Below are 25,286 nucleotides of genomic sequence, written 5' to 3' on the forward strand. Positions count from 1 at the left end.
CCTTCCCCCCCCCCGAAAAATTCTTAGCTCTGTTAGCCCTTTTTGCACCATTTTTATAGTCTGCTCAGGAGGTGAGCAGTGAAGATGCCAAGACTGCAGACAGCACCAAACAAGGGCTCCAAGAAGGTCTTTCCAGATGAGTTGGCCGCAATGTAAGTAATTGATTCAAGTGACACAATGAATCCTGATAGGGTCAACTGGTGGCGACTGACCAGAAAAGAGCTTGGGATCATGGTGGATAGCTCAATGAATATGTTGACTCTTGCATGTGGTCCCCCAACTTTCTTTGTATACAAACATACACACACGTCGCAGCGGGGCACCCAACATCAGGCCCCACAAACTCTCTGTTCTGAGTATCACTACATCTGGAATACTGTGTACAGTTCTAATCACTTCATCTTCAAAAAGGGTATTTCAGAAACAGGAACAGGCACAGAAAAGAGCAATCAAAATTATTAATGAAGCAGCCAGATTCCAATCTCAGTTTTGAAGTCTCTTTAGCCTAAAATTAAAATTGTGATCAAATGTGATCCAGTCACTCACAGAAATGTCTGTGAACTGCAACATAATCTGGTGTAACATGTCATTTTCTGCATGTTCATTTACAAAACAAAAACCAAAGCAGTTTTTGTACAGTAGCATGAGAATCATTAGTCATTGCTCTAATAAGTGATAACCTTTTCAGCCCTTTTCTGGCAGAAGAGATGAACAATCACATGCAATAGTGAAAAGCTCTGCCTGTAAACTAGCACTGTCTCTTATCTGATAGGAATTCCAGAGGGGTAGTTGTGTTCATCAACATTTCTGTTGCAGCAGAAAATAAACGTGGGACTCCTGTTTATTATCTGACAGCGGTTTCTCCCCTCTGAGCTAAAAGCTTTTACCTCAGGGAGGACATTCAAAGAGTACTCCCTTAGCCTTTGGTAGGTCACAAAATCTGCATGGGCCTAACAGTGCATTTCTATAACCCACAATAACCTGGCTTTCTGAGGCTGTAAAAAATATAATGTCAAAAAGTCACAATGTGTGTAGTCACTAAAGAATTAGAAGAGGGTGTAGCAGGAAAAATAATCAACCCAAGGTGTAAAATAAGGCGGTGGTGGTGGTCCTGCCCTGGTTTTCTTAAGCAACCTCCTTTCTATTGTTTCTCAGCCTACTCCCTTCCCTTTTGTAAATGTGCCGTATTTATTTCTGCCACAGTCAGAAATAGCTTAATTTAAGCCTGGGGTACTTTAGCCTCCTGAGCCAGCGCCAAGGTTCTTCCATGCACCACTCTCATGCTTGTCAAAATCAACAGAATTCTGGTTTTCAACTTATAATTTCAAAGTTTTTTGTCCCTAGCTGGAATAAGTATGAAAAGGTGACAGGAGACATATCTGAAATGATCTTTTGTGCCAAAACACTGTTCTCTCCTAGTTTATATCACTACATCTTACACAGTGAATCATAGAATCATAGAGTTGGAAGGGACCACCAGGGTCATCTAGTCCAACTCCATGCACAATGCAGGAAAGCCACAACTACCTCCCCCCCACACCCCCAGTGACTCCATGCTCAGAAGATGGCCAAGATGCCCTCCCTTTCACCATCTGCTTAAGGTCACAGAAGCACTGCTGACAGATGGCCATCTCTAACCTCTTCTTAAAAACCTCCAGGGAAGGAGAGCTTACCACCTCCCAAGGAAGCCTGTTCCACTGAGGAACTGCTCTAACTGTTAGAAAATTCTTAGTATAGTTCTAACTGTGAGAACAAGAGTGATTCTATCCCAGCCCATTATATATGCTGTTCCTAGGCTGCAGTCTTAGAAGTCAATCCCACTGAATTCACTGGGGCTTATTTCTCAGTAAACATTGTTAGGATTCATCGGTTCTTGTAGGCTATCCGGGCTGTGTGACCGTGGTCTTGGTATTTTCTTTCCTGATGTTTCACCAGCAGCTGTGGCAGGCATCTTCAGAGGAGTAACACCCTCATTAGCACATTATCTTGATACTTACAGGACAATGATTAGCACATTACCTTTAATACTTTGCAGGACAATGACTCAGCACAAAGCCAACCCCCTTCTGACTATATATTACTCTTCCTACACACTTGACACTGAGAGACACTGTCCTTCAGTGTTACTCCTCTGATGATGCCTGCCACAGCTGCTGGCGAAATGTCAGGAAAGAAAATACCAAGACCACGGTCACACAGCCCGGATAGCCTACAAGAATTGATGAACTCTGACCATGAAAGCCTTCGACAATATTGTTAGGATTAGTCCATTAGACTGATGGACATCAGTGGTCTTCGATTGGTAAAACCTGGCATAGAACTACACTGTAACAGTGTAATCCTAAAAAGAGTTACACCCTTTTAAACTCATTGACCTCAAAGGGTTTAGAATGATATAACTCTGTGAAGAAGAAGACGAAGAAGAGTTGGTTTTTATATGCCGACTTTCTCTACCACTTAAGGAAGAATCAAACTGGCTTACAATCACCTTCCCTCCCCACCACACATCTAAAAAACAAAATCATTTAACCAAAATGAATACCAGATATTCCAGATAAAAGGCAAACTGCTTATTCTCCCAGTATGCTCAGTTGTTTCTGTTTGCCCAACTTTTATTGATGAATTCATTAATCTGATTGATTTTGCACTCCATCCCAAAAGTTCTTACCGGTAGTAGCTTTACACAGAAATATTTAAATGTTTATATTAAGAGGAAACAATAGGGAAACTGCCCCCAAACCTAAGGGGCGGCATCTCCAGAAACTATTCCTCCTTTTATTTGGGGTCAGAGTATCCTGCCCCCTTCTATGGGCAGTCACAAGGCTGCTGACCAAGTATTGCAACCAGCCAACTGTTGTGGGGAAAAGGCAGTCAAAAATATTTTAGACAGATAGATAAAAACAGAGCTCCTACTGGAAGAATCAGGAAACAGACTCTCAATAGTGTTAGTACTCATGTCAACTGCTACACAGTAGCTTCACCTTTTTATATTTTGATATCTAATATTTGTTTAGAGTCTTGAAACTCTGCACTTGACAGATGAATGGTTTTGGTGAAAAAATGATGGGGACAAATTAAGGCCAGCCTGCAGGCCCCACAGCAACAGCTAGTTTATACTTATGGGCTTCCTGCTCAAATACCATTTACATAGCTGATACTGATTTTTCTTCACTGATCATGAATGAATTTTTAATTAAACTATTAATAAAATATAAATGCTGACTCAACCATAGCAGTTTACTGACAGGAATGCAACCAGTGATCCCTATCAACATACCTAGTATACTGTCTGATTCGGAGCCTATGAATATGGCCAAAATAAGAATATCTATTATGATCATTTAGCAAAAAGGATTTTATTATGGCATTTACTGTATATTCCATACTAATTCCACTGATTCACCCCCCACAAAAACAATCTTTTCATTGTTTTTCGAAGACATCCATGGACTACAATCACAGGTTGCTTACCTGTTCTGCCTTTGCAGCGAGCAGTGTTCTGCAAACCTCCACTTTCTACAATAACTGCCACCTCATACTGTTTTCCTGGAACCAGCTGTACATGTTTGATAATATAGTCTCTTTTGTCTTTTTGCACTGTAGAATTCAGCAGCACCGTTGAATGGTCGAACACCACAATGTAGTATCTCTCCCAGTCTCCACCAGGAGGCAACCAGCTCACTTTCAGGCTTCTTAGCCAACCCATGCTGACTGCTTTGAGCTGTGAAACTTTCTGGGGAACTGAAATGAAATTTTGACAGAGCAAGGTGAAACTTTTTTCATGGAGGACACAGTTGATTCACAAATCTGCCATTTTAAAAGTGAGGAGCAACAGCAACAGCATGTGGTGTGACCGGTTAGAATCACCATTCATTACACAGAGAAACATGAGAGTCTCTCACATCAAAGAGACAAATATCCATTTCTGGTAGCTAAAATGTCAATTCTTAAACTAGGCACATAATAGACAGAGGACAAACTACACAACTAATTTGGCAAATGCTAGAAAAGTGCAATTTTGATCATAGTACAATTACATATATTTGGTTATATTTACTTAATTTAGTTAAAAAACACAAGGAGCAAAATTTTGAACTACACAACAGTTTTTCATTAAGTGTAACAGATTTCATTAAGTCTAATAGAACAAAGTATTTATTTATTTATTTGTGCAAGATTTCTCTTAAAAGATTCTCTGGCCTTGAGTCATTCCTTTTTTGGGCAGAGGCAACTGAATTGCAATTCCATTAACACCCATCTTTTCAGTAAATCAGTTTCTCAAATTTGTTCTCAAAGCAGCCAAGACATACTGCATATTTAGATCTGCATGAACTTAAATGCACCTGTATAGTTCAAAATCTCATGTCCTCTAGTTTTGGATAATTAACAGAGGCTCAGAACAGAAGATGGTTATCAGTATATCTAATAGCAAGGGGCTGCTCACCACATGCCAAATCCAGACAACAAAACAACCAGTGGCACCTTAAAGACTAACACAACTTATTCCAGTATAATCTTTTATGTTTATGATGCAATAAATTTATAAAGTTTACAAGTATATGCTGGAATATTTTTCCTTTAAATAATTCCTGTTTTATTCAACTAACGCATAGGATTTTGCAAATCCAGAGGAACCACTCGTTTTGTGGAAAAATCTGAGTTTTAGGGGGAAAGTGTGTGTGTAAAATACCCCCCTCTGCATTAACAGTGATATCAGTGCATGCACAGACACTGCAAAACAACAACCAAAAAACAAATCCCAGTGGAATACAGGCACAATTTGGGGTGGCTCAAGCAGTATAAATACTGTAGGGAGCAGGTGGTCGGAGTGAAAAGCAAAGGAGGTGAGGAAGAAAGGTGTGATGAGAGAAGGGGAAACAAGAGGTGGCGGGGGAGGGGAACTACAGCCATCAGCTGATGGGGGAATGGGATTTCTTGCTGGTCCTCCTCTTGTCAGTATCTACCTGTGTTTCTGTAACATTAAAAGTCGAGCAATAGCATTTTAAGGGCAGATCTTGGCACCCCAAGAGATACATAAAAGTCACATCTCTGAGTTTCTCTTTTAATGCTAATCCAGGGATTGGGTAGAATTCGGTGGGCAATCTGCAGGCAAAAGAGGAAGGGCTTAATCCCTCCCTATTTGCCAGTTCTCCTGTACAAGTGTCCTCTAGCAGTTTTTCCTTCCAGCTAAGCTCCAAAGCCAGAATGGAATCATGCTGGGGAAAAATAGCCTGGAAGGCATTTGTAGATAGAGTCAGAATGTGTGTAAGGGCTTAAGCTCCCATTCCCCCTTCCCCTTTATCCTCTTCCACAAGTGTCTCCCATTCTTGTATTCCCAATATAAAAATAAAGATGGGTTTGGGACCATGCACTTGATGAGCTAATGTCAAGTTCTACCTGATCATCCAAATGACACAGTGGAGATTTCTGATATGAAGACTGCTGAACATGCACTGGCCAGTAGGGGTTATTTCAAGGGAATACAACTAGCAAGTGGCACTGAAATGAAAAGGTTGCCTATTCTCAAGAGTATTTTCTGCATAAGTATAGGATACACAAGATCAAAGTGCCTTTGATTTTTTAGAAAATGCTTCATGAATTTAGAAACATACCTGTTCTGCCATATGCTGTCTTTTCAGCAAACAATTCACCACTGATTGTGCGAACATCAACCTGATAAAGACATCCTGAAATTAACTTGTCGAAGTATGCTTCTGTGACATGTGGCTGTAACGTTTTCCTTTCTTTAACAGACCCATGATGAGACAAAGTGATATTATAGAAATCAAGGTTCCCTGGCGGCCTCTTCCATGCTGTTTTTAATGTCTCCAAGCTGCCATCATTAGCTACTACCAAATCTAAGACTTTGGCTGGGGCTGTTAAAAAAGAGAAGAAGAAATATATTGGCTAATTAGGCAAAATACTTGTTTCTGAAATACATTTACTATTATAGTATCATCATTTATCCAGTATTTGATCCAGTATTGAGAGTGGGGGGAAATGGCAACTGAAGCAGCTGTGGGGGGAGGTTAGCTGTGAACGCAGCAAAAAGTCACAAAAAAGTAGGATCAAAGAATTTTTCAGGGATCATAATAGTGTTACAAAACTATGTGGTCAACCAGATTTGGAGATTCACTGATGTCATTTAGAGAAAATTGCTCTGATCCAGCAATTTACTGTTATGGATGGTGCTCCAATATGCACACTATGACCTTGGCATGCTAAACCTGCTCCCTTTATTTAAGTGAACGGGGCAGCCCTTGCACATGTAGAACTGATTATGAATTAAAGTGAATTATTCATTGCTATTAACCTCAAGAAGCTCAAGACGGCAATTCTTGCTATTTCCCATGAAAATCATATTTCTTACAATCTTATGAATTGCAACAGAACTTATATAGTTTATGTGAACAAAGTCTACCACAATTCTGCCACAGAGAATAATTTGTAAGTCTCACCAGTCCTAATTAGCCTAAAATTGTAGTTCTCCAGTCCCCCAGCTCTAGTAATGATTGTAAGATTATATTGATGTCCTGGCGTTAGTCCTGAAAAATTGTAGGATAAAACATGTTTCTCTAGGTCATGTTGTTGAAGTTGACTGCCTTTGCCCAGCAAAACCAGCCTGTATTGATCCACATTCCCAACTCCTGGTGACCAAGAAACATGGATTGATTCCATCTGGACAGAAATCTGGATGTTTTCTGCTGGAGACGGAACTGTTAAGAGGAGCGAAGGAAAAAGAAAATTAATAATTATATAAAGAAAATTGTATAAACTGTTGAAAATATCTAGAGTTTTTAAAAAAACCCTAATATTTAATAAAGATACCTGAACTTAATTTTAGACATTTCTTTAGGCTCAAAACGGAAATCAAAATCTCTGTACATCAGCCTTTTCACATCAAGAAAGACATGGAGCCTCCTCAAGTCAACCTTCCTTATGGTCCAAAGGGGGGAAACAAGTCTGCTTACTAGCCAACCTCATGCTTTAGTAAATACTGCCTTTTATGGGTTTCCATTGTCTTTTCTTTGGGCAAACTTCATATCAGGTAGGGCTGCCAACTCTGGACTAGGAAATTCCTGGAGATTTGTTTGTGTGTGTGGGGGGGGTAGAGCTTGTGGAGGACAGGGACCTCAGCAGGGTATAATGCCAGACAGTCTACCCTGCAATGCTGCCATTTTCTCCAGAAAAAAGTTATCTCAACTGGATATCAGTTGTAATTTGGGAGTTCTCCAGGCCCCACCTGGAGTTGGCAACCCTAATATCAGGCAGGATCCATCCAGGTCTCCTTCCTGTTTTAATTTGCACATGGCCCACACAGGCTTGCGGAAGTACAATAAGACCTTGTGGCAGCAGGATTCCACTAATCCACCCACTGTCCATTTTACAACAGACTTCTTATGTTGCCTACTTACTAAGGTTCAGATGCTTCTCTTCAGGAGACTGTTGTAAATAATAAAGGAAATCCTTTTACAGGGCCAACCTAAACAGTTATACCCTTCTTAGGACTGATAGTATTGCTCTTGCACAAGTCCTGCAGTAACTTGATGGCATGGCTAACATTATTGCCTTGGTCGAAACAACAACTCTTTTCATTAATTACTTAAAGAAAACCATCTTACCAGTAAAACCACTAACATCAATAGTGGGGCTGTTTTTAGTTCCGGTAATGGCACTGATAGAGATAGTGTATTTGCTGCCAGGTATGAGATTAGCAAATGTCTCTTCGTTTCCTGAAATGCCTCCTGACACATGGATCTCCTGAATTTTTTGGTTATTATAATCAAATAACTGTAGCGCATACAGATCTACTTTTCCTAAGGAAGGGCTCCACCAAACCTGCAAGGTGGTGGTTGTGATTTTTTCTTTTTTGATTTCAAATCTTGCAGGTGGCAAAGGATCTGTATTCCAAAATAAATAAATAAATGGGAGAAAAAACCATCAAGAGATAAATAAAAATCCATAATGCAAACTACATCCATTCACTTCAAACATTTGAAAAGTGTTAATATTAAAATGTTAATGTCTCTAAGAACATAAGAAAGGCCCCACTGAATCAGACCCAGGCCCATCAAATCCAGCAGTCTGTTCACACAGCGGCCAACCAGGTGCCTCTAGGAAGCCCCCAAACAAGACGACTGCAGCAGCACCGTCCTGCTCTCTATTGTGGGGATTGGAGAGGTGTGCTAGGGTCAGGCACATCTCAAGCGAAGAGCCAAAGGAAGCTGGGAAAGCATGAGAGGGATATGGGAGAGTAGGAAAGGAATGAATAATGGCAAACCAAGAAGTGAAGCATTAAAAAAGTTAAGTGCCATACTGAGGAGAAAACAGGAAGACACTGGGCTGAAGATGATCATGGTGTTGATGGAAGAGATGGACATACCAGGGAAACATGGGTATCAAGCAAGGAGTTACTAGAGCTCAGTGCTGTCATAAAATCTGGGGTGAGCCTGCTTCACACAAGGATGGAGAAGGCAACAAGGTCACAAAAGCTGCTGTTACACTTCGGTCTTTTATGCAGGGCTGTTTCCCTTGTCGTCACCCGACCAACGACTTCGGGTCTTCGTGTTGATTATGCATGCCGTTTCCGGCCGTCAGAGGTTGCCTCGCTCTCCCCCTGTGTTTCCCTGCATTTTCCCTGTGTTTTCAAATACGAGAGAAAACAAGTCTCTGAAAATGCAGACAAAATGCAGGGGAACGCAGAGGGAGAAGCGAGGCGACCTCTGATGGCTGGAGACGGCATGCCTAATCAACACAAAGACCTAAAGTCATGGAAGGGTGATGGTGAGTGGAACAGCCCTGCATAAAAGACCTTCTCCTTACCTGGGAGTGCAAATCGCTGAGAAAACTCACTTAAGGAGAAATGCTACACAAGCAAAACACAGATATCACATACTGCTTCTGACCTAGCCATGGCAAGCAGGAAGCATCTCTGGAAGCATTGGTATGACAGGCCTTTTCTACCAACTGAGGGAACTCACACAGCCTCCTATGATTTTAGGGAACCAGGTTTGTTTTAACTATAAACCTTCCCCTCAGTTACCAGATGTTCTTAAGGTAGCAAGTGTATGTGAATGGGCTCACTGCTGTGGGGTAAATTTTGTAGTGGGTAATAGAATACAGAGATCACTGAGGCAGGATTAGTATATCAACAACAAAGATTTGTTTATTTACAGGTTGGTTTCAAAGAACAGATCAGTAGCACAGGTCTCCAGGTAGTCAGAGGAGAAACCAGGCTGAGGCACATAAATTTAAGCTAGTTATGGCTTCAGAGACGAGCCCCATGGCACAGAGTGGTAAGCTGCAGTACTGCAGTCAAAAGCTCTGCTCAAGACCTGAGTTCGATCGCGACGGAAGTCGGTTTCAGGTAGCCGGCTCAAGGTTGACTCAGCCTTCCATCCTTCTGAGGTCGGTAAAATGAGTACCCAGCTTGCTGGGGGTAAAGGGAAGATGACTGGGGAAGGCACTGGCAAACCACCCCGTGAACAAAGTCTGCCTAGTAAACGTCGGGATGTGATGTCACCCCATGGGTCAGGAATGACCTGGTGCTTGCACAGGGGACCTTTACTTTATGGCTTCAGAGTGTGGTTTAAATTTTCTTCAGTGCTTTCAGGCACAAACAGGCTTTTACTGACTAGCCACTAGGTTGGATCCTTTCACACATGAAGGAATCCACCCATACCAGCCTGCCCTTTCTCAAGAGTCAGACTAAATCGTACAAGGTCTGTTCATTACCAGAGACAGGCCTAACAACCGGGTACTCTATTGTCTCCCAGAGGTAGATCTGTACTGCTCTTCCACACTACCTTCACTGTCTGTTCTTTTGCTGAGCCAGACCTGACCTATCCCTCTCTCTCTCTGAGGCAGATCTGAACTAACCCCTGCTGCACTTCCTTCCTACAATCCATCCCCTTTCCCAAAGGTGATTGGATGCTGCGGCAGCAAACCCATAGGCTGTTTTCCCTTTCAGGGGCAGGACAGCCTCCTGTCCATCACAATCCTTGACAATGCATAGGCATGCTTTCATTCTGTACTGGAAAAGGTGCCATCCAGGTCAAAAGGAGCGTGGACTGGCCAACCGGTACCCCATGGAGGGATTGTGCTGAGGGGGGCACAGCCCAGTGTACATATCAGAAGCAGCGTGTTGGTCTCTCAGATGGTCTGGGCTTTTCCCCGCTCAGAACTTGCTCAGGGGAACAGTGCAACCCAGCCAAAAGCAGCACATGCTGCTCCCAATTTGGTTGACCTTGCCTAATAGAGTAGGCTAATTGGCTGACACTATATAAAAAGAGATTCTCTCCCTTCTGTTCTGGGTGCCTTTTGGTCATTCTCATTGTAAGGAAGAAGCCATTGAGCAATCCGGCCTTGAGAGTTCACACCCCAGGGAATCACAGTCGGGATAGTTTTGAGATCAGGTGAAACTAATGAGGAGGCAGGAAGCCAAGGTCGGTGGTTAAGTGAAAAAGGGAGGTTGCTCCGGGGGGGAGGGGTCTTGGTTTGGGATTTTGTTTGTTATACAGGGACTGATAGTAAGAAGGAACAAGACCAGCTCTGCGTTGTAAGTAGAGTAGATTTCTAGTTGCTCTGAGTTTGTTGTTTTACTTTTTAAATTGCCTGTAATGGTGTGAGAGCTTATTTTCTTTTTTGCTGTCTCGCAACCAATAAATTTGTTTCTATTACTTAAGCAAAGGTGTGAGTCTCGTCCCTGTGTGGCTCTTCCCTGCCCAGAACGAACCTGCAGGCTGGAGGAGAAAAGCCTGAGTATTGGGAAATTACAGCCCCCAAATAAAGGAGATCTAGGTCTCTCTCTCTTGCTTCTTGCGTTGAGGAGAGACTAGAACCATAAACTCATGTTCAATGTTCTGTACAGATTGTACTCCATCTTTCAAATTTGTACCTAGCAGTGATTATTCAGTTTTTCATAGCTTTGCGGCTAGACTACTGTAATGTAGTCCTTTATCCGGAAGTTTCTTTATCTGTCCTTTTCCTGGAAGTTTCAACTGATGTAGAATGTAATTGCTACCTTTGGTAGAGGACGATCATCAGAAACATGACACTGATGCCTCAGTATCCTTTTTTGGTGTGTTCTTGCCTTGGTCAAGACCATGATTTCTAAAACCCCGAACAAGGTTCTGAATTATGTTGACCAGTATTATATGGTGTTAAGAGTTTTAACATGAGATAAGAGCTTTATTTGTTTAACATTTTGTTGCCTGCCCTGATTCTTTGGCTACAATTCAGTTCTTAAGGGCATGGTCTAGTTACATTTAAATCCAACACTGAGTACGTCTGGAAAATCAAGCAAATGTTTTATTCATAAATTTGTACTACCAGCCAAAAAGCAGTATTTCAGAGTGCTTAATTCTGGCTGGATCATGCTCTAAAACAAATAAACAATTTAACAAAAGCACTGGAGATAGAATACAAATCTTAAAGCAAATTAAAAGGTTGCGTGCCTAGAAGGCGAAGTTCAGAAATTCAGACTTTATCTAATCTATCTAGCCCAGAACACAAAACACTCAGTCCTCTGTACATCCGCTAGAACAAAGGAACAATGAGATTGGGAAGTGCCTGGCCTGAAAAGCCCTGGCTGGATACAAACACTTAAAAAACCATTTACATTGTTATAAAGTTCTTGACTGGCGGCTGTCCAATACTGATATATCATAGAAATAAAATATTTTAATTATAATATTTTTACAGCAGTCTTATTAAACACTGGCTACAGAATTTGAGGTTTCAGTAAGAGGTTAGTCCTGGTGAAACACTGAGAAACTGTGCTTTATGTAAGATTTCAAATAAGGCACATAATTTGCCTGCATTGTCACTTTATTAGTAGTATTGATAGTAAATAATTTTATAAATCTATTATTTCGGTTTCCATCCCATACCCAGCAATATTTTGATAGCAGCTTTATGAATTTTAAGAAGTGAACCATTAATCTTCAGATTTCTAAATGATTGACTACAGCCTAATAATTTTTGCTTTTACTAAGAGCCACAGTCTATATGTACTGTGTAGATGAACTTTGAGTTCATACAAAAACACCTCTTTTATTATACAACCCCAGTACTAGAATGCGTGTCAGTATAAACAATTTTGCTAAACATTTGATTCACCTTTTTTTAAAGCGTACTTTTTAAATAGTTATTTGTTTAGAATACATTATTGTCCATAGGTATAGTCACTATCTGGTAAGGGAAGGGAATGTCCAATATAATTTAAATTAGTGAGAATCCATGTCTTTAACTAAAGCAAAAAGACTTTACAAACATCAGCAGAAAGTGAGCATACAGTTAGTAAAAAAGGATGCTGTTTGTGGATGCAGGTAAAGTGCCCCTTACGGCACTAGGCATTACCATTTCTCTTTTAGTCAACCATGCTATTTGCTGTATGATTACATGAGATTAAACTTGACTTGTGTTCCAGTCTTTATGCATCTTATACAAGTGGACAGCATTCATGGAATAAACATTATTGAAGCTGGGAATGGTATTTTTTGTATAAACTATGAAAGACATATAGACTCAAACTTTATCTATTTTACATATTTAAACTCTTTGCTTCCAATAGACAGCAGTATTATCAACAGGTTTGTTCCATTAATTCAACTACCTTGTCATGTTACAGAATATGGTTTCCAAGAAGCATAGAAATCTGTCATAAACCACATTTTAAATGTTTTGGTTTATACAGAGTGCCATTTGTTGAATAATGTTCTGCAGCATTCATTTTCAGCCTCCAAGACCTGTTTGACTTGCAACAGGAGACAGAAACTCCACAATTTGGGGTTTGTACTAAAAATTAGTACAAGTACAATATAATCCTAAACAGAGTTACACTCTTTGAAGGCCATAGACTTCACCTGACTTGGAAAAGGGTAACTCTGTTTAGGACTGTACTGTTAGGCTGCAATCCTAAGGACACTTTCCTGGTACTAAGCCCCAGCAGACATTGCATTTACTTCTGAGTAGACCTGCTTTGGTTTGTTCTCCTACTATACTGTTGCTCCATTATTATTACATTTATAATGCCTACGTGGCTCGTATAATATATGCATATCACAAACACTAAGAAAGTGTCACTTCAGAACATTCATCTTCCATAAATTTCCAATATAAAGTTGATTTTTAAAAGTACAGAATGCATGAGAGAAAGTTCAAATATAACAGAATATTTGTACATAATTATATTAACAAGAGGTCATTCAAATATCTCTAAAGTCACCTGTGTTTCCTCATAGCAGTCCAGGGAACACCTGCTCTTTGCACACAAGAGTTTTCAAGAGTGATCTTACCTATGTACCTGCAGGAAGCATGGTTGGTCCTACATCTCCAAATGTTATTGTAATTGTTTGGGAAAAAAACATATCATTATGAACTAAAGTCTCCTGAGCAAACAATATCCAAAAACTAAAGAGTGAAGGTAAGACAGATAGCAATGTCAGAACACGGTTACATCATCTGCTTACCGAAAAGGGTGGGATTAAAGTAATTAGGAATTCTGAATCTAAATCTGATGAAAATCAATTTAAAAAAGATTACTCAGGTTTCAAATGGAGATTACAAACCATATCCCTATAAAGAAATCCAGCTAACCGATTCCCTGCTATAAAAAAACTTGGTGATTGTTGTCAGATGGCTAATGTTATTAACAAAGAGGTGTGAATTTAATTCTGCAGCCAACATCTAACCATCCCTAACTGCTATCTCCATATATTTTCATTGGACCCCATCCAAACACATTAGGATGAGTAACACAGATGCTCCGTGCCCAAACTGCCCCCCCATATGAACATCTGTCTGGTCCCTGCCATCCCTACCTGTCCGCAGTGTGATGTTGCTGGCTTCGCCATCCGACAGAGAGACAATCCAGAGAGAGTACAAAGTCCCTGCTTCCAAGCCATTGAAGTCACATTCATAGGAGCCATTGGGCGTCTGGATGGGCTGGCAGATCCTGTATAAGGCATTGTGGGAGCTGCAGGTTACGCTGAAGTTACAGGGGTTCCCCAAGCTGCTCCACCTGAGATTGACAGACCGGCTGGAAACCTTCCACTCCGTCTGGTTGATGGTGCATTTTACTGGAGCTGCTAGACCACTCTAGGGAAGGATCAGAAACAGCATATGCCATGATCAGCGTGAAACGATTTCTCTTATCCTTTTAGGATTTCTCTTATCCTTTTAGACTTCTGCGCCTTAATCTGAAACACCCTGGCTTGGAGCAAATCCTACCGAGTTGGATCGAAGTGACTTCCCTGCCTATCAAATGGCCCAGGCGAACTCGCCGGCAGACGCTCCGGGTGAATTCACCTGCCACGCTTTTGCTCCGTAGGCACAGGGCCGGGGCCAGTCCTTTTTTGCCCCCTGGGCAAGGCTAACTACTTGCCCCCCCCCCCGGTTGCTAACCCCTTTTGAAAAACAGATGTCTTGTACAAAAAAGTAAAAGCACAAAATGTTTTTATGAGATGTTATAATTAATAACCAATAACACAGTAATTAACTAATATATTAATAATATATTAATATGTTATTAATAAATAATAATAATTTATGAGATGTTATAATTAGTTCCATAGCACTGTTGTGGGACTGCTCTTAAGATAAAAAGATATACATTGTCAGCTGCATTTCCCCCCCAAGAAACTAATTTGTTTAAAGACGGTGCCCCTCAGGCCACCCCTCCGAGGTCTGCGCCCTAGGCGACCGCCTAGTTCGCCTAGCGGTAGCCCCGGCCCTGGAGGGGGGCGACCCTCTCTTGCCTTGCAAAGCCCCCTCCCCAGGGCGCCCCGTCTCTCGCTCTGCCGGCCTCACCCACCTTGAGAAGGGCCAGCGCGAGAATCCACCCGCAGACCCCCGCTCCGCATCCCAGCCTGGCCATCCGCCGGGATCTGCAAGGCAGGCTGCGCGCCGGGGCCAGGGAGCGCCTTTCGCCCCGACGGCGCCGCCTGCCTTCCTCCCCCCCCGCCCCCCCGAGGCAAGCCTGGGGGTCTCGGCCCGCGGCGGCCCCCTGCTGGCCAGCGCCTGGCTTGCGAGCTGCTCAGGAGGCCCCTGGGGGTTTCCTTCGGGCGGGGCGGGCGGAGGGGCTGCTGCCCGGGAGGGGGCGGCCGGAGGGGGCGGCTTCCCCTGCAGCCATGCCCACGGGACCCAGCCTGGCCCGGCGCTGCCGCGTCTCCTCGAGGGGGGCTTTCTCCCCGCGGGGCCCGAGGAGGCGAATGAGACGCCCCCTCCCCGCCATGTGCCACCCTCCTGGGGACTTGCCCTCCCCCTCTCCCCCTCTCCCCCTCTCCCCCTCTCCCCCTCCCGCGCTCCTAGCCTCGCCACGCCTAATTCTCAATCTCCGGCTCTTCCTCCGGCGCACCCCGCCCCTCTTCCTTCCTCATGCCCTCCCTCGTCTGGGACTTCTTTCCCAAGGCTATTTCTGACCCGGGATGGAGGAGGAGATGATTTCCTCCAGGCATTTCTCCTCCCCCTGGAAGGTCCTATGCAAACCGTCTCATTTCACCCTAGCCTCAGCCAGGCTCCTCCAAAGCACTCAGAGCCTCTGCTCTCCTTGAACGCACATCAACACAGAGGAAGCTGCCTTCTACTGAGTCAGACCCTTGGCCCATCAAGGTCAGTATTGTCGAGGCAAACTAGCAACGGCTCTCCAGGGTCTCAGGCAGAGGGGTTTCACGTCACCGACTTGCCTAGCCTGTTGAACTGGAGATGCCGGGGGTTGAACCTGGGACCTTGTGCGTGCCCAGCAGATGCTCTACCACGGAGCCACAGCCCCGCCTTCCCTCACGAAGCTCCCAGACCCTCTAGTCGTGTGATCACAGTCCGCGAAGAGGGAAGGAACCCATCTGTATCAGGCCCCCTTTCCTTAAGCTCTGTCCTACTCCCAGGTACGTGCAACACACTGTGTTTGGCCTGAAGAGATAGGCAGCATGAGCCACAGAAGACCCCTGGCACCTAAACAACTAGCAGCAGCAACAACCGATTATTGTCATTATTATTTACCCCTCCTTTCTGCCCTTACAGAGCCACCAAGGCTGCTAACAAAATATACAATTAACATTAAGCTTTCCTGCCTCAGAGGCCTCTTCATCAAATGCACGGAGAGTGTACGTCTACTGGAAATATATTTATATTTAAACATTCATTATAAGCCACACCCACTTTCCTGTTGCTTGTAATTTTAAGTATAAATGTATCTCCTGTGGACTTTATGCATCTGATAAATTGAGCTCGCCTCTGACTCACAAAAGTGTATGCTGGAATAAACGCTGTCATTCTTCAAGGTGCTACTGGATTTCTATATGATTTCACTGCAACACAGTGTCCAGTGCAGGCTACCACGCTGAAATTGGGATCTTTCCTAGCATCCCATTTGATGAAGCAAGAGAAGACAAAAACTGAACAACTTCATCCTCAGCAACTGCCTGGACTATGCCAGCAAGCTCTTGTTTTAAAGCCAAGATACGGCAACTCATTTTTCTAGCAACATCTTCAGCCTTTTTTCTAAACAGGAAACAAGAATTTCCTCTCACATTCCATCTAGTAAAACCTCCGTCTTCATAACATCTAGCAGAACATTGTATGTGGCAACAGTGCCATGCATCCTCTAAAATCCCGTGGATTGCAGGAGTGACATTAAACTGGAGGTTTCATTTAGTTGCCATGGTTAATAGTTATTGACAAGCTGGGAGCCTGCAGAAAGTGGGGAAAATTTGGCAGTCCCCATTCCCAAAATCACCCCTCCAAGATTGTATGTGTGCTAAGGGTCTTGTGCAGGCTGATTTCCTCTCTATTTCCTTTTAACTAACTTGCAAATGCTTTGAAAATTTAAGAAGAACAAGAAGAGTTGGTTTTTATACCCTGCCTTTCTCTACCTTTAAGGAGTCTCAGTGGTTTACAATCTCCTTCCCTTCCTCTACCCACGACAGATACCTTGTGAGGTAGGTGAGGCTGAGAAAGCTTGAATAGAACTGTGACTAGTCCAAGGTCACCCTACAGGCTTCATGTGTAGGAGTGGGGAAACCAACCCGGTTCACCAGATTAGAATCTGCTGCTCATGTGTAGAAGTGGGGAAATCAAACCTGGTTCTCCAGATTAGAATCTACCACTCTTAACCACTACATGCCAAACCATCGCTCTTAACCACTAGACCCCTGACAAAAGAACAGCCTGATGAGTACTGTACATACTCCAAAAGGCAAAGAACGTTCAAAGACATATTTTCAGCATACCCAGGGAGTCTCTCAAGTCATGTCTGTGGATGGCCTGATTTTTCTGTTTTCATGATTGACACAGATGCCAGCTACTTCACTGTTAGATATAGTGACAAGTGTATCATATTATCATCTTTGATACCGATCAGTGTTGATAGATTGTGGGAATGGGGGAGTCAATTTGGGCCTCCTCAAATCCCCTCCAGAATTTTACAACCTCTAAGTGGTTTGAACAGACTAATCTCTCCTCCCTTCATTCTCCCCTCCCCAGAAAGAACCCCCCATTCCCACAATCCATTTCAACATTCCATACCTCCTGGGCATGCTCACTCCTCATCAGACTGGGGTTTCTCCCTTTGATTTATTTACAAAGTCATATTTTTCTTCATACTTAGGGAATCCCTTGAATATGTAGCGATCCCTTGCTTTGTCTGTGGGTGGTCTGCTTTTGTTGCTTTTGTAATTGGATCCACTTTGCTGTTAGATAAGAAATGGGGGGCACAAGTAGGATCTCTCCCTCTAGGGTTCAATACCTTCCCCTCCTCTTTCCCCTTTCATTGACCCTCAACTGTTGTAAACATTCCCTAGGGTTGCCAGCTCCAGGCTGGGAAATTCCTGGAGACTTGGGGGTAGAGCCTGAAAATAGTGGAGTTTTTTGGGGGGTGGACCTCAGCAGGGTATAATGACATGGAGTCCACCCTCTGAAGCTGATTTCTGTAGTCTGGACATCAGTTGCAATTCCAGGTGATCTCCAGGCCTCGCCTGAAGGTTGGCAACCTAATTCCATGCCTCTGGAAGCATATTCGTTGCTCACTGGTCCATTTTTCCCCAACTTATATTTTTCTGTGTGCCTGGAAAGTGCCCTCTGGATTTGCAGAAACCAATCTGGTTTCATTTTTTTTATTTATTTACTTTATTTATGCCCCACCTTGTCCCCAATGAAGGCCCAAAGCAGTCACATCATTACCTTCTCCTCCATTTTGTCCTTACATCAACCTTGCGAGGTAGGTTAGGATGAGAGTGTGTGATGGGCCCAAGGTCAGCCAGCAAACTTCCACGGCAGAGCAGGGATTCAAACGGGCATACCCAGGAGGCAAAAAATGGCCCCACCCAACAAATGGCAAAGGGAAAGAGCAAGCTTGCTCCAACATCTGCCCATCCATGTTGCATGGGATAAGGGATGCCGGGTCTCCTGCCCATCTGGTGCCAGGGATTGCTGGCTTGCAGGAGTGGAAGCTCTTGCCCCTCTTGGAGGAATTGCCGACTAGCATGGAAGCATTGGCTCCCACACACTTCATGTGGGACCACCTGGAGTTGGGGTGGCCCCTGCAGGAGCGCAGCCTTCCAGGCCATCAGCCAACCAGGATGTTCCAATCTATCCCTGGATTCAAATCTGGATCTCCCTAGGAAGGCACTCAAGTCGCTTGATCATTTTGATTGTTCCTTCTGCATCTTTTCCACATTAATGCTATTATTTTTGAGACTGAATGACTAGAACTGGGCCAGTACCCCAAATGTAACCGCACTGTACATTTATATAAAAGCATTACAGGGCAGGTTCCCTGGAAAAGTGGCGTAAACAATTTTCTAAATAAATATTACATAAAATACAATTTTAGAAATCTCCCCCCTTCTTTTTAAATATTCACTCACACAGACTTTGCTTTTGTTTCCACTGCTGAGCTGTTCCACCATGAACCCAAGATCTGTTTTCTGGTTACACACTACCAGTTCAGACCCCATCAGCATATTTTTTGCACCAGTGTGCATCCCTTTGCACTTGCTACATTAACAGCAATTTGTTATTTTCAATGCCATCCAAAACAGAGTTACACCTTTTAAATCCATTGAAGTCAATGAGTTTAAAAGGGTATAATTCTGCTTAGGATGGTGCTGTTGTTGCCAATTAAGTTTGGGAAGATCCTTTAGGAGAGAGATGAAGTTGGCTTGGATTTCACCATCCTGAATAATTTGGATCTCCGTTGACTCCAGATAATTTATGAACAATTAGACATCTTTGGTTGTGCAGATCCCATAGATGCCGCTGTTTATTTCTTTAGGTACTTTCTTAGCTGCTTCTTCAGAAAACTGCTAAAGGCAGCTTAAAACCAATTTCAAAGAGTACAAAACTTAAATAAAAATAGTTCACTCCATTGTGGGACCTGAGTTCTACCCTTACTTCCTTTTCTTTAACTGGTTATTAATCCATTAAAAGATCTGCCCTTTTATTTTATAGCAGCTAAATTTACTTAGGAATTTGTGCTGAGACTTTGTCAAAAGCTCTATATAAATTCAAGTATATAATGTATAATGGATCAGCCCTGTCTATATGCTTATTAAAACTTCTAAAGAACTCCAAAAGATTAGTGAGGCAGGACTTCCGTTTGTAGAGGCCATGCCTTTTTCTTAGCAAGGCTTGTTTTTCTGGATGCTGAAAGCATTCACCAGTTTGTCTATTACAGAAGTTAGGCTAATCTCTAATTTCCTGATATTTCCCCATCCCCAATTCCTTCTTAAAATCAATATTACACGGTCTTTCATCACATAATCCAAGTCTGAATTTAGTGACTCGTTGTATGCTTTTGTTCAGTGAACTCTCAAATGTATGCCATTCGAACCCAGCAACTTGATTTTTACTTTTAATTTGAACTAGAATTTCATCTCTTGTAACTTTCATTTGACTTAGTTCAGTTGCTCTTGCAATGGAACACGGAAAACATGTGCTTTGAAATGACAATCTCAGCACATGACACGTGTCCTGTAAATGTACATAGTGGGACATGTGGTCATAGTAACAGCCCTAAAACAGTGAAAAAAGTATGTGGAGCTGCTAATATGAAATCTGAAAAGACACTGCTGGACTATCCTTTAATTATATTTTAAACTACTGTAGTGCAAAGAAGTCCAATGTGTGACATATACACACTAGTCTAAGGGCAGCAGACAGAGATGTTTTTAATAGAATAACAAACTTTTTTTTTTTAAAGCTGGTGATAATTAGATATGGCAAATGTGCAAATAATGACAATTACTGCTGAGGCAGGTTTTAAGACAGGAGATTGAGGAAAAGAGCTAGAAGTCAGTTTGGCAGGTGCCCGAAAATATCAGTAATAGCAGACTTCAGTCTCTTTCAGATTGTTTCCCAGGCTTCCTGGTTTTTATTTTTTTTTAATCCAACAACTCTCCCCCATTTTTATCAGGAGGAAATGGTCTTTGCATAGTTTTTCCCATACTTTTTAAAGTTCAAGTTTTAGATTTACTTGCAACCCAAGGTTGCTCTAATGTAAACATTAAAAACAAAACAACCAAGCAACCGCTATTGTCCCTTGAAAATGGGTTGGCCTCAAACTGCAGCATCTAAATTTTCATTGTGTATGTGAATAAGTATTACTGTTCTTCTCAATAATAATTTGCACTTAATACAGTCCTCTATATTTTCATAGACTCAGTGTAATATGAAACATACAAATGCACTTTTCATTCTTCACTGGAGATGGACAAAATGTGTCTTTGGAGGATAGTAAATTGCAAAACAGCATGACTAACACCATGATCAGCCACATCCCTTTAAATCTGACACGTATACATAGCACATCTCACTATGTAGCACATCAGTGTTCTAAACCCAAATATGTCTCTGAATGGTCTGTTTTGGTTCATATTCTCTTTATAGAGTATGATCCATACAAGCAGATGCACATGCATTAATTACTGCTAAGAGATTGACATATTCTACATTTGCAGTTTTATCACTGTGCCTTTACTAGAGTAATGACAATTAAACTTTCAAGCCTTTCATTCTTTAGTCTTCTCTACATGCAAAGCTTCTGTGGGAAACAACGAGCATTGATACAAGAAGAGTGAGTCTTCCCTAACCATTCTTCCAATTTTGTGAATATTGCTTTTTTCTGTACAGATAGATGAAGTAGCATCTGCTGCCTCTCTCTCTCTCTCTTTTGCCATCAAGTCACTGCTGACTTATGGTGACCCCATAGGGTTTTAAAGGCAAGAGACATTTGGAGGAGGTTTGCCATTGCCTGCCTCCACATCATGACCCTGGAATTCCTTGGAGGTCTCCCATCCTAGCCAGGGTTAGGGCTGAGAGTGTGCTACTGGCCCAGGGTCACCCAGCTTCTACCCTTCTGCTGGCATTTCTTTGTCCCTGGACTGTTGCCCCATGCGTTCAATTTTTTGAACGCAGGATCACAAAGCGTGAGACAGAACAGGGACAAACCAATAAGGACCTTGCCAAGGGTTAATGGCCTTAGTCTTCTCACGTGAGGTTTCCCAAACTGATTATGGCCCTTTCCTCAGAGAAGCAGGAGTGCAAACTATTTAGCTCCTTCAGCAACTAAACATTCTCTGCTCTTGAGGAATTCTGTCCTTAGAGAAGCAGCAAATGAACTGCAATCTGTTTCAGTTAATAACGTATCTTACCTGTTCTGTGGTGCTAGAGAACTGAGGGATAGTTGTGGGAAACCAAGGTTTTTCCGTCACTCCAGATAAATTCTGGCTTTGAGTGAGTTTGTCAATGTTTTTATTGTTGCTTTCTGTAACCTTTTTGATGAAAATCGCAGGACTAGTGCCAAGAAAATTCTGTGGGCTGTATGTAATAGAATTCAATGGAGGGGATGTATTTCTAGTGCTCCAAACAAAAGTTTCCCCATTCTGGAAATCTAAGACAAGTAGAGAAAAGTAAATGTAGTCAACACTAAACGTATTTAGAAAGTGTACATACTAATTACATCTTTTTCATGAACATGAATATTACATTTTAAACAATTCTAAAGTGATCCCAGCTCGCAGCTCTGTGCACTGCAGGCCGCCGCCACTTCTGAGCCCCAGCTGCAGCAAGGACCCGGGCAGAGCTGCGAGCCGGGAGGCAGCGCAACCTTCACTTACTCCCCACTCCAGCCAAGCTCCATGCGCCCTTTCATGTGGAGTCCGGCTGGGGCAGTGACGGACTGAAAAGCTGGGCTTGCTTGTAGCGAGTGTGGCCAGCAGGGTGGGAGGGAGGAAGGGGTGAAAAAAATGGTGGCAGGGCCATAATGGCCCCAAATAATGCCAAATAAATTCGGCATTATTCAGGGTCCATTTTTTTGGCTCCCGTTGATTGCAACCATTTTTTTTGCCAGTATTTTTCGGGTTTTTTTAAAATTCAGCATATTGATATGCACACCCCAATCCCCAAGCATTTTATTTCAGACAGAAGCAGCCATGAAATGCTTCACACACACATTTTTAATAAAGATATGCTACCGGGGAAAGGACATCCATCCCTTTCTTGCGAGTTGTTTTCCCCTGTAGAATTTCTCTCTCTCAAGCTATCTGTAATGGGGAGAAAACGTAGGAACCCCTGTCATAACTGTTTCTCCCTGCATCCTACAAACTAATGGTAAATTTGGAGGAGAGGGTTTTCTAGGAGTTAGGTTAACATCCGTCCTTTCCATGCCATGTCATTAATCCAATTGAACCTCTCTCCCACAGTTGCTTTTTAAAATAAAAGGAAGATGTCAGAAGGTTCATTCACAGATCTTCCACATAGCCTATAGATTCAGGATGCATATGTCTCATGAGATAATGGGCATGTGATGGCCTGGTTGTTCTAAATAGTTACTATAGGTAGAGTCATAGCATCCCTGTCCAGTGGGAGGCATTCTGGAATGTGAATAACTATGTGGATTGATTGTTCATGCGAGTACTAGGTGTGTGCACTAGGTCAAATGTTAAGGACTGCTTTACCTGTTACTTTGACACAGGATAATTCCTACTTATGTACCAAAGGTACACAGAAGAACCACCGAGTAAGGAACTGATTGTGAGATGATAAGAACATGATATCTTAGTTTGTATAAAGTGCTGTCAAGTTGCAGCTGACTTGTAGCAACCCCTGGTGGGGTTTTCAAGGTAAGTGGTTAAGCAGAGGTAGTTTGCAATTGCCTTCCTCAGCAAAGTCTTCCTTGGAGGTGTGCCTTCCAGGTACTGACCCAGAGTACCTTCCGAGATCTGACGGGATTGGGCTATACAATACCATTCCACACCCCCTCAGAACATTACAGGCACTTTATTGCAATACCCTTGTACTGCATTAAATTAAAGTTGCATTTTATAGTTATGGTACATCTTCTCTTTTCCATACATATTTATGAAATTAATAGACAAGGAACAGTTACTTGAAATAAAGAACAAGGAGCAATACTAGCTTTGGAGACTAGCTCTAGTAATCCTTTCATTCAAGTGCTGTGTACCTTTGTACATGACGTTTGTCTACATTGTAGGAGGAACTTGGGATAGTAATCCTGTGTCTGACAAAGAAAGAAAGAAAGAAAGAAAGAAAGAAAGAAAGAAAGAAAGAAAGAAAGAAAGAAAGAAAGAAAGAAAGAAAGAAAGAAAGAAAGAAAGAAAGAAAAAAAGAAAGAAGAAAAGTAGGACTGTCTGCATATTGGGCTACTTCCACTTGGTGGTGCAAACACATACCCCACTATGGCAGCAGCAGCCAGCAGGAATGGGGGGCTACATACTCTGTCCATGCACCACTAACTTCTGCCACTACCCCTCACTTCACCCCTCCTCCTTTTGAGACAGACCCAATGGAGATTGTGCTGGGCCTCCCAGATCCTAACAACCCTCTTTCCCCTTCCCAGCTGAGCTGCACTGTCAAGCTGTGATGTGGGGAAAGAGAAAAAGCCAGCGTGGTGTGGTGGTTAAGACTGGTGGACTCTAATCTGGAGAACCGGGTTTGATTTCCCACTCCTTCACATGAGTGGCAGACTCTAATCTGGTGAACCGGCTTGGTTTCTCCACTCCTACACATGAAGCCTGCTGGGTGACCTTGGGCTAGTCCCAGCTCTCTCCAAACTCTCTCAGCCCCACCTACCTCACAAGGTGACTGTTGTGGGCAGGGGAAGGGATGGTTTGAGACTCCTTAAAGGTAGACAAAATCGGAGTATAAAAACCAACTCTTCCTCTTTAAAGGACCTCTACCCACTCTGATATTTGCTGTGGGCAGATTGTCCATGTGGATGCTTTTTGCCCACAGGCATCACTGTTCTTCGTTTGAACAAGATCAAGGGAGGTTTTTGCTTTGATCTGCTTCAAAAAGAAAAGCCCTCAGAGGTCCATGAGCTGTGATTAGCATGAGCTTTAGTGTTGTGTGGATGCTCCCACCTAAAGTGGGGGCTTCCTATGTTCCAGGTAGGGAAAATGCATATGCAGAAGCGAGCATTCATCCGCCTGTCTCCCAATTTCAGTTTGTTGGAATGCGCCCAGTCAGTACGAAATATGGCCAAGCAAGCCAAATGGTATTATGGCCTGTCAGGTACTTTTTTTTTTTTTAGTCCCAGGAAGGCAACAGAAGCAGGAAGCCCATCTAGATTTCTGTGGGCTGTCATATATGGCTGAGTGCTTACTGTAAGCTCAGTTGCCTACAAATCGTGCAGGTCTGTTTTATAATAATAGATTGTTGAGAACATTTCCAGGCAAACTCTTCTGCCAGCTCTGTACAGAAAACAGCCTTTTGGTGGGCACAGCCCTCAACCTTCTGATAATGGGCCATGATTATACGATCTTTTAAAGTCACCTATCTTTTATGAGATGCCAGAGTTGCAATTAGACTGTGGCAAGAAATTGTTACACATTTTCCTTCCACATTTCCTCCTCACTGGTAAAATAATTGAGCCTCCTTTCTATGCAGTTGGGGAGGTTCAGTCTGTGGTGTTCTATGGACTTTGGAAACTGCATTGATATGCTTGCATTTGGAATGGGAGTATTTTATTCACATGGAAAACTGCGTGCCCTTCAACAGTGTATTCAGAATTTGTTTGCCTGGGCCACTTTAGGCCTAGCAGAAGGGTTGCACGTATGGCAAAGCCTTGTTTTTCTGCCACAACACTAGGCTGGTTGCCACGTATAGCAATTTTAACTCACTGACCACCTAAAAAAGTCATAATGACTGGGTTAATGGTAGCAGATGTTTCCAAATATGATTGCTTAGCGTGTAATTATGATGTCTTTGAATGCCAACCTATGATTTCTCCCCTGCCAAAAGGAGCAGTCTGTGAACTTTCATCCTGAAAT

At 42.7% G+C, this 25,286-nt stretch overlaps 1 protein-coding gene across 1 annotated transcript in view; it reads right to left on the reverse strand.

The window, feature by feature from the left end:
- Nucleotides 1-25,286, reverse strand: part of PTPRB (protein tyrosine phosphatase receptor type B) — a 78,222-nt gene that overhangs the window by 45,792 nt on the left and 7,144 nt on the right. Inside the window, exons 3-8 of the mRNA XM_056847185.1 lie at nt 21,648-21,886; nt 13,824-14,100; nt 7,623-7,901; nt 6,459-6,716; nt 5,613-5,876; nt 3,472-3,741 (exon numbers count right to left, since the gene is read on the reverse strand). Of these exons, the coding sequence (XP_056703163.1) occupies nt 3,472-3,741; nt 5,613-5,876; nt 6,459-6,716; nt 7,623-7,901; nt 13,824-14,100; nt 21,648-21,886 (1,587 nt within the window). The remainder of the gene's footprint in view (nt 1-3,471; nt 3,742-5,612; nt 5,877-6,458; nt 6,717-7,622; nt 7,902-13,823; nt 14,101-21,647; nt 21,887-25,286) is intronic.

Source organism: Euleptes europaea, chromosome 3 (genome assembly GCF_029931775.1).
Source record: "Euleptes europaea isolate rEulEur1 chromosome 3, rEulEur1.hap1, whole genome shotgun sequence".
Classification (NCBI taxonomy): Eukaryota; Metazoa; Chordata; class Lepidosauria; order Squamata; family Sphaerodactylidae; genus Euleptes; species Euleptes europaea.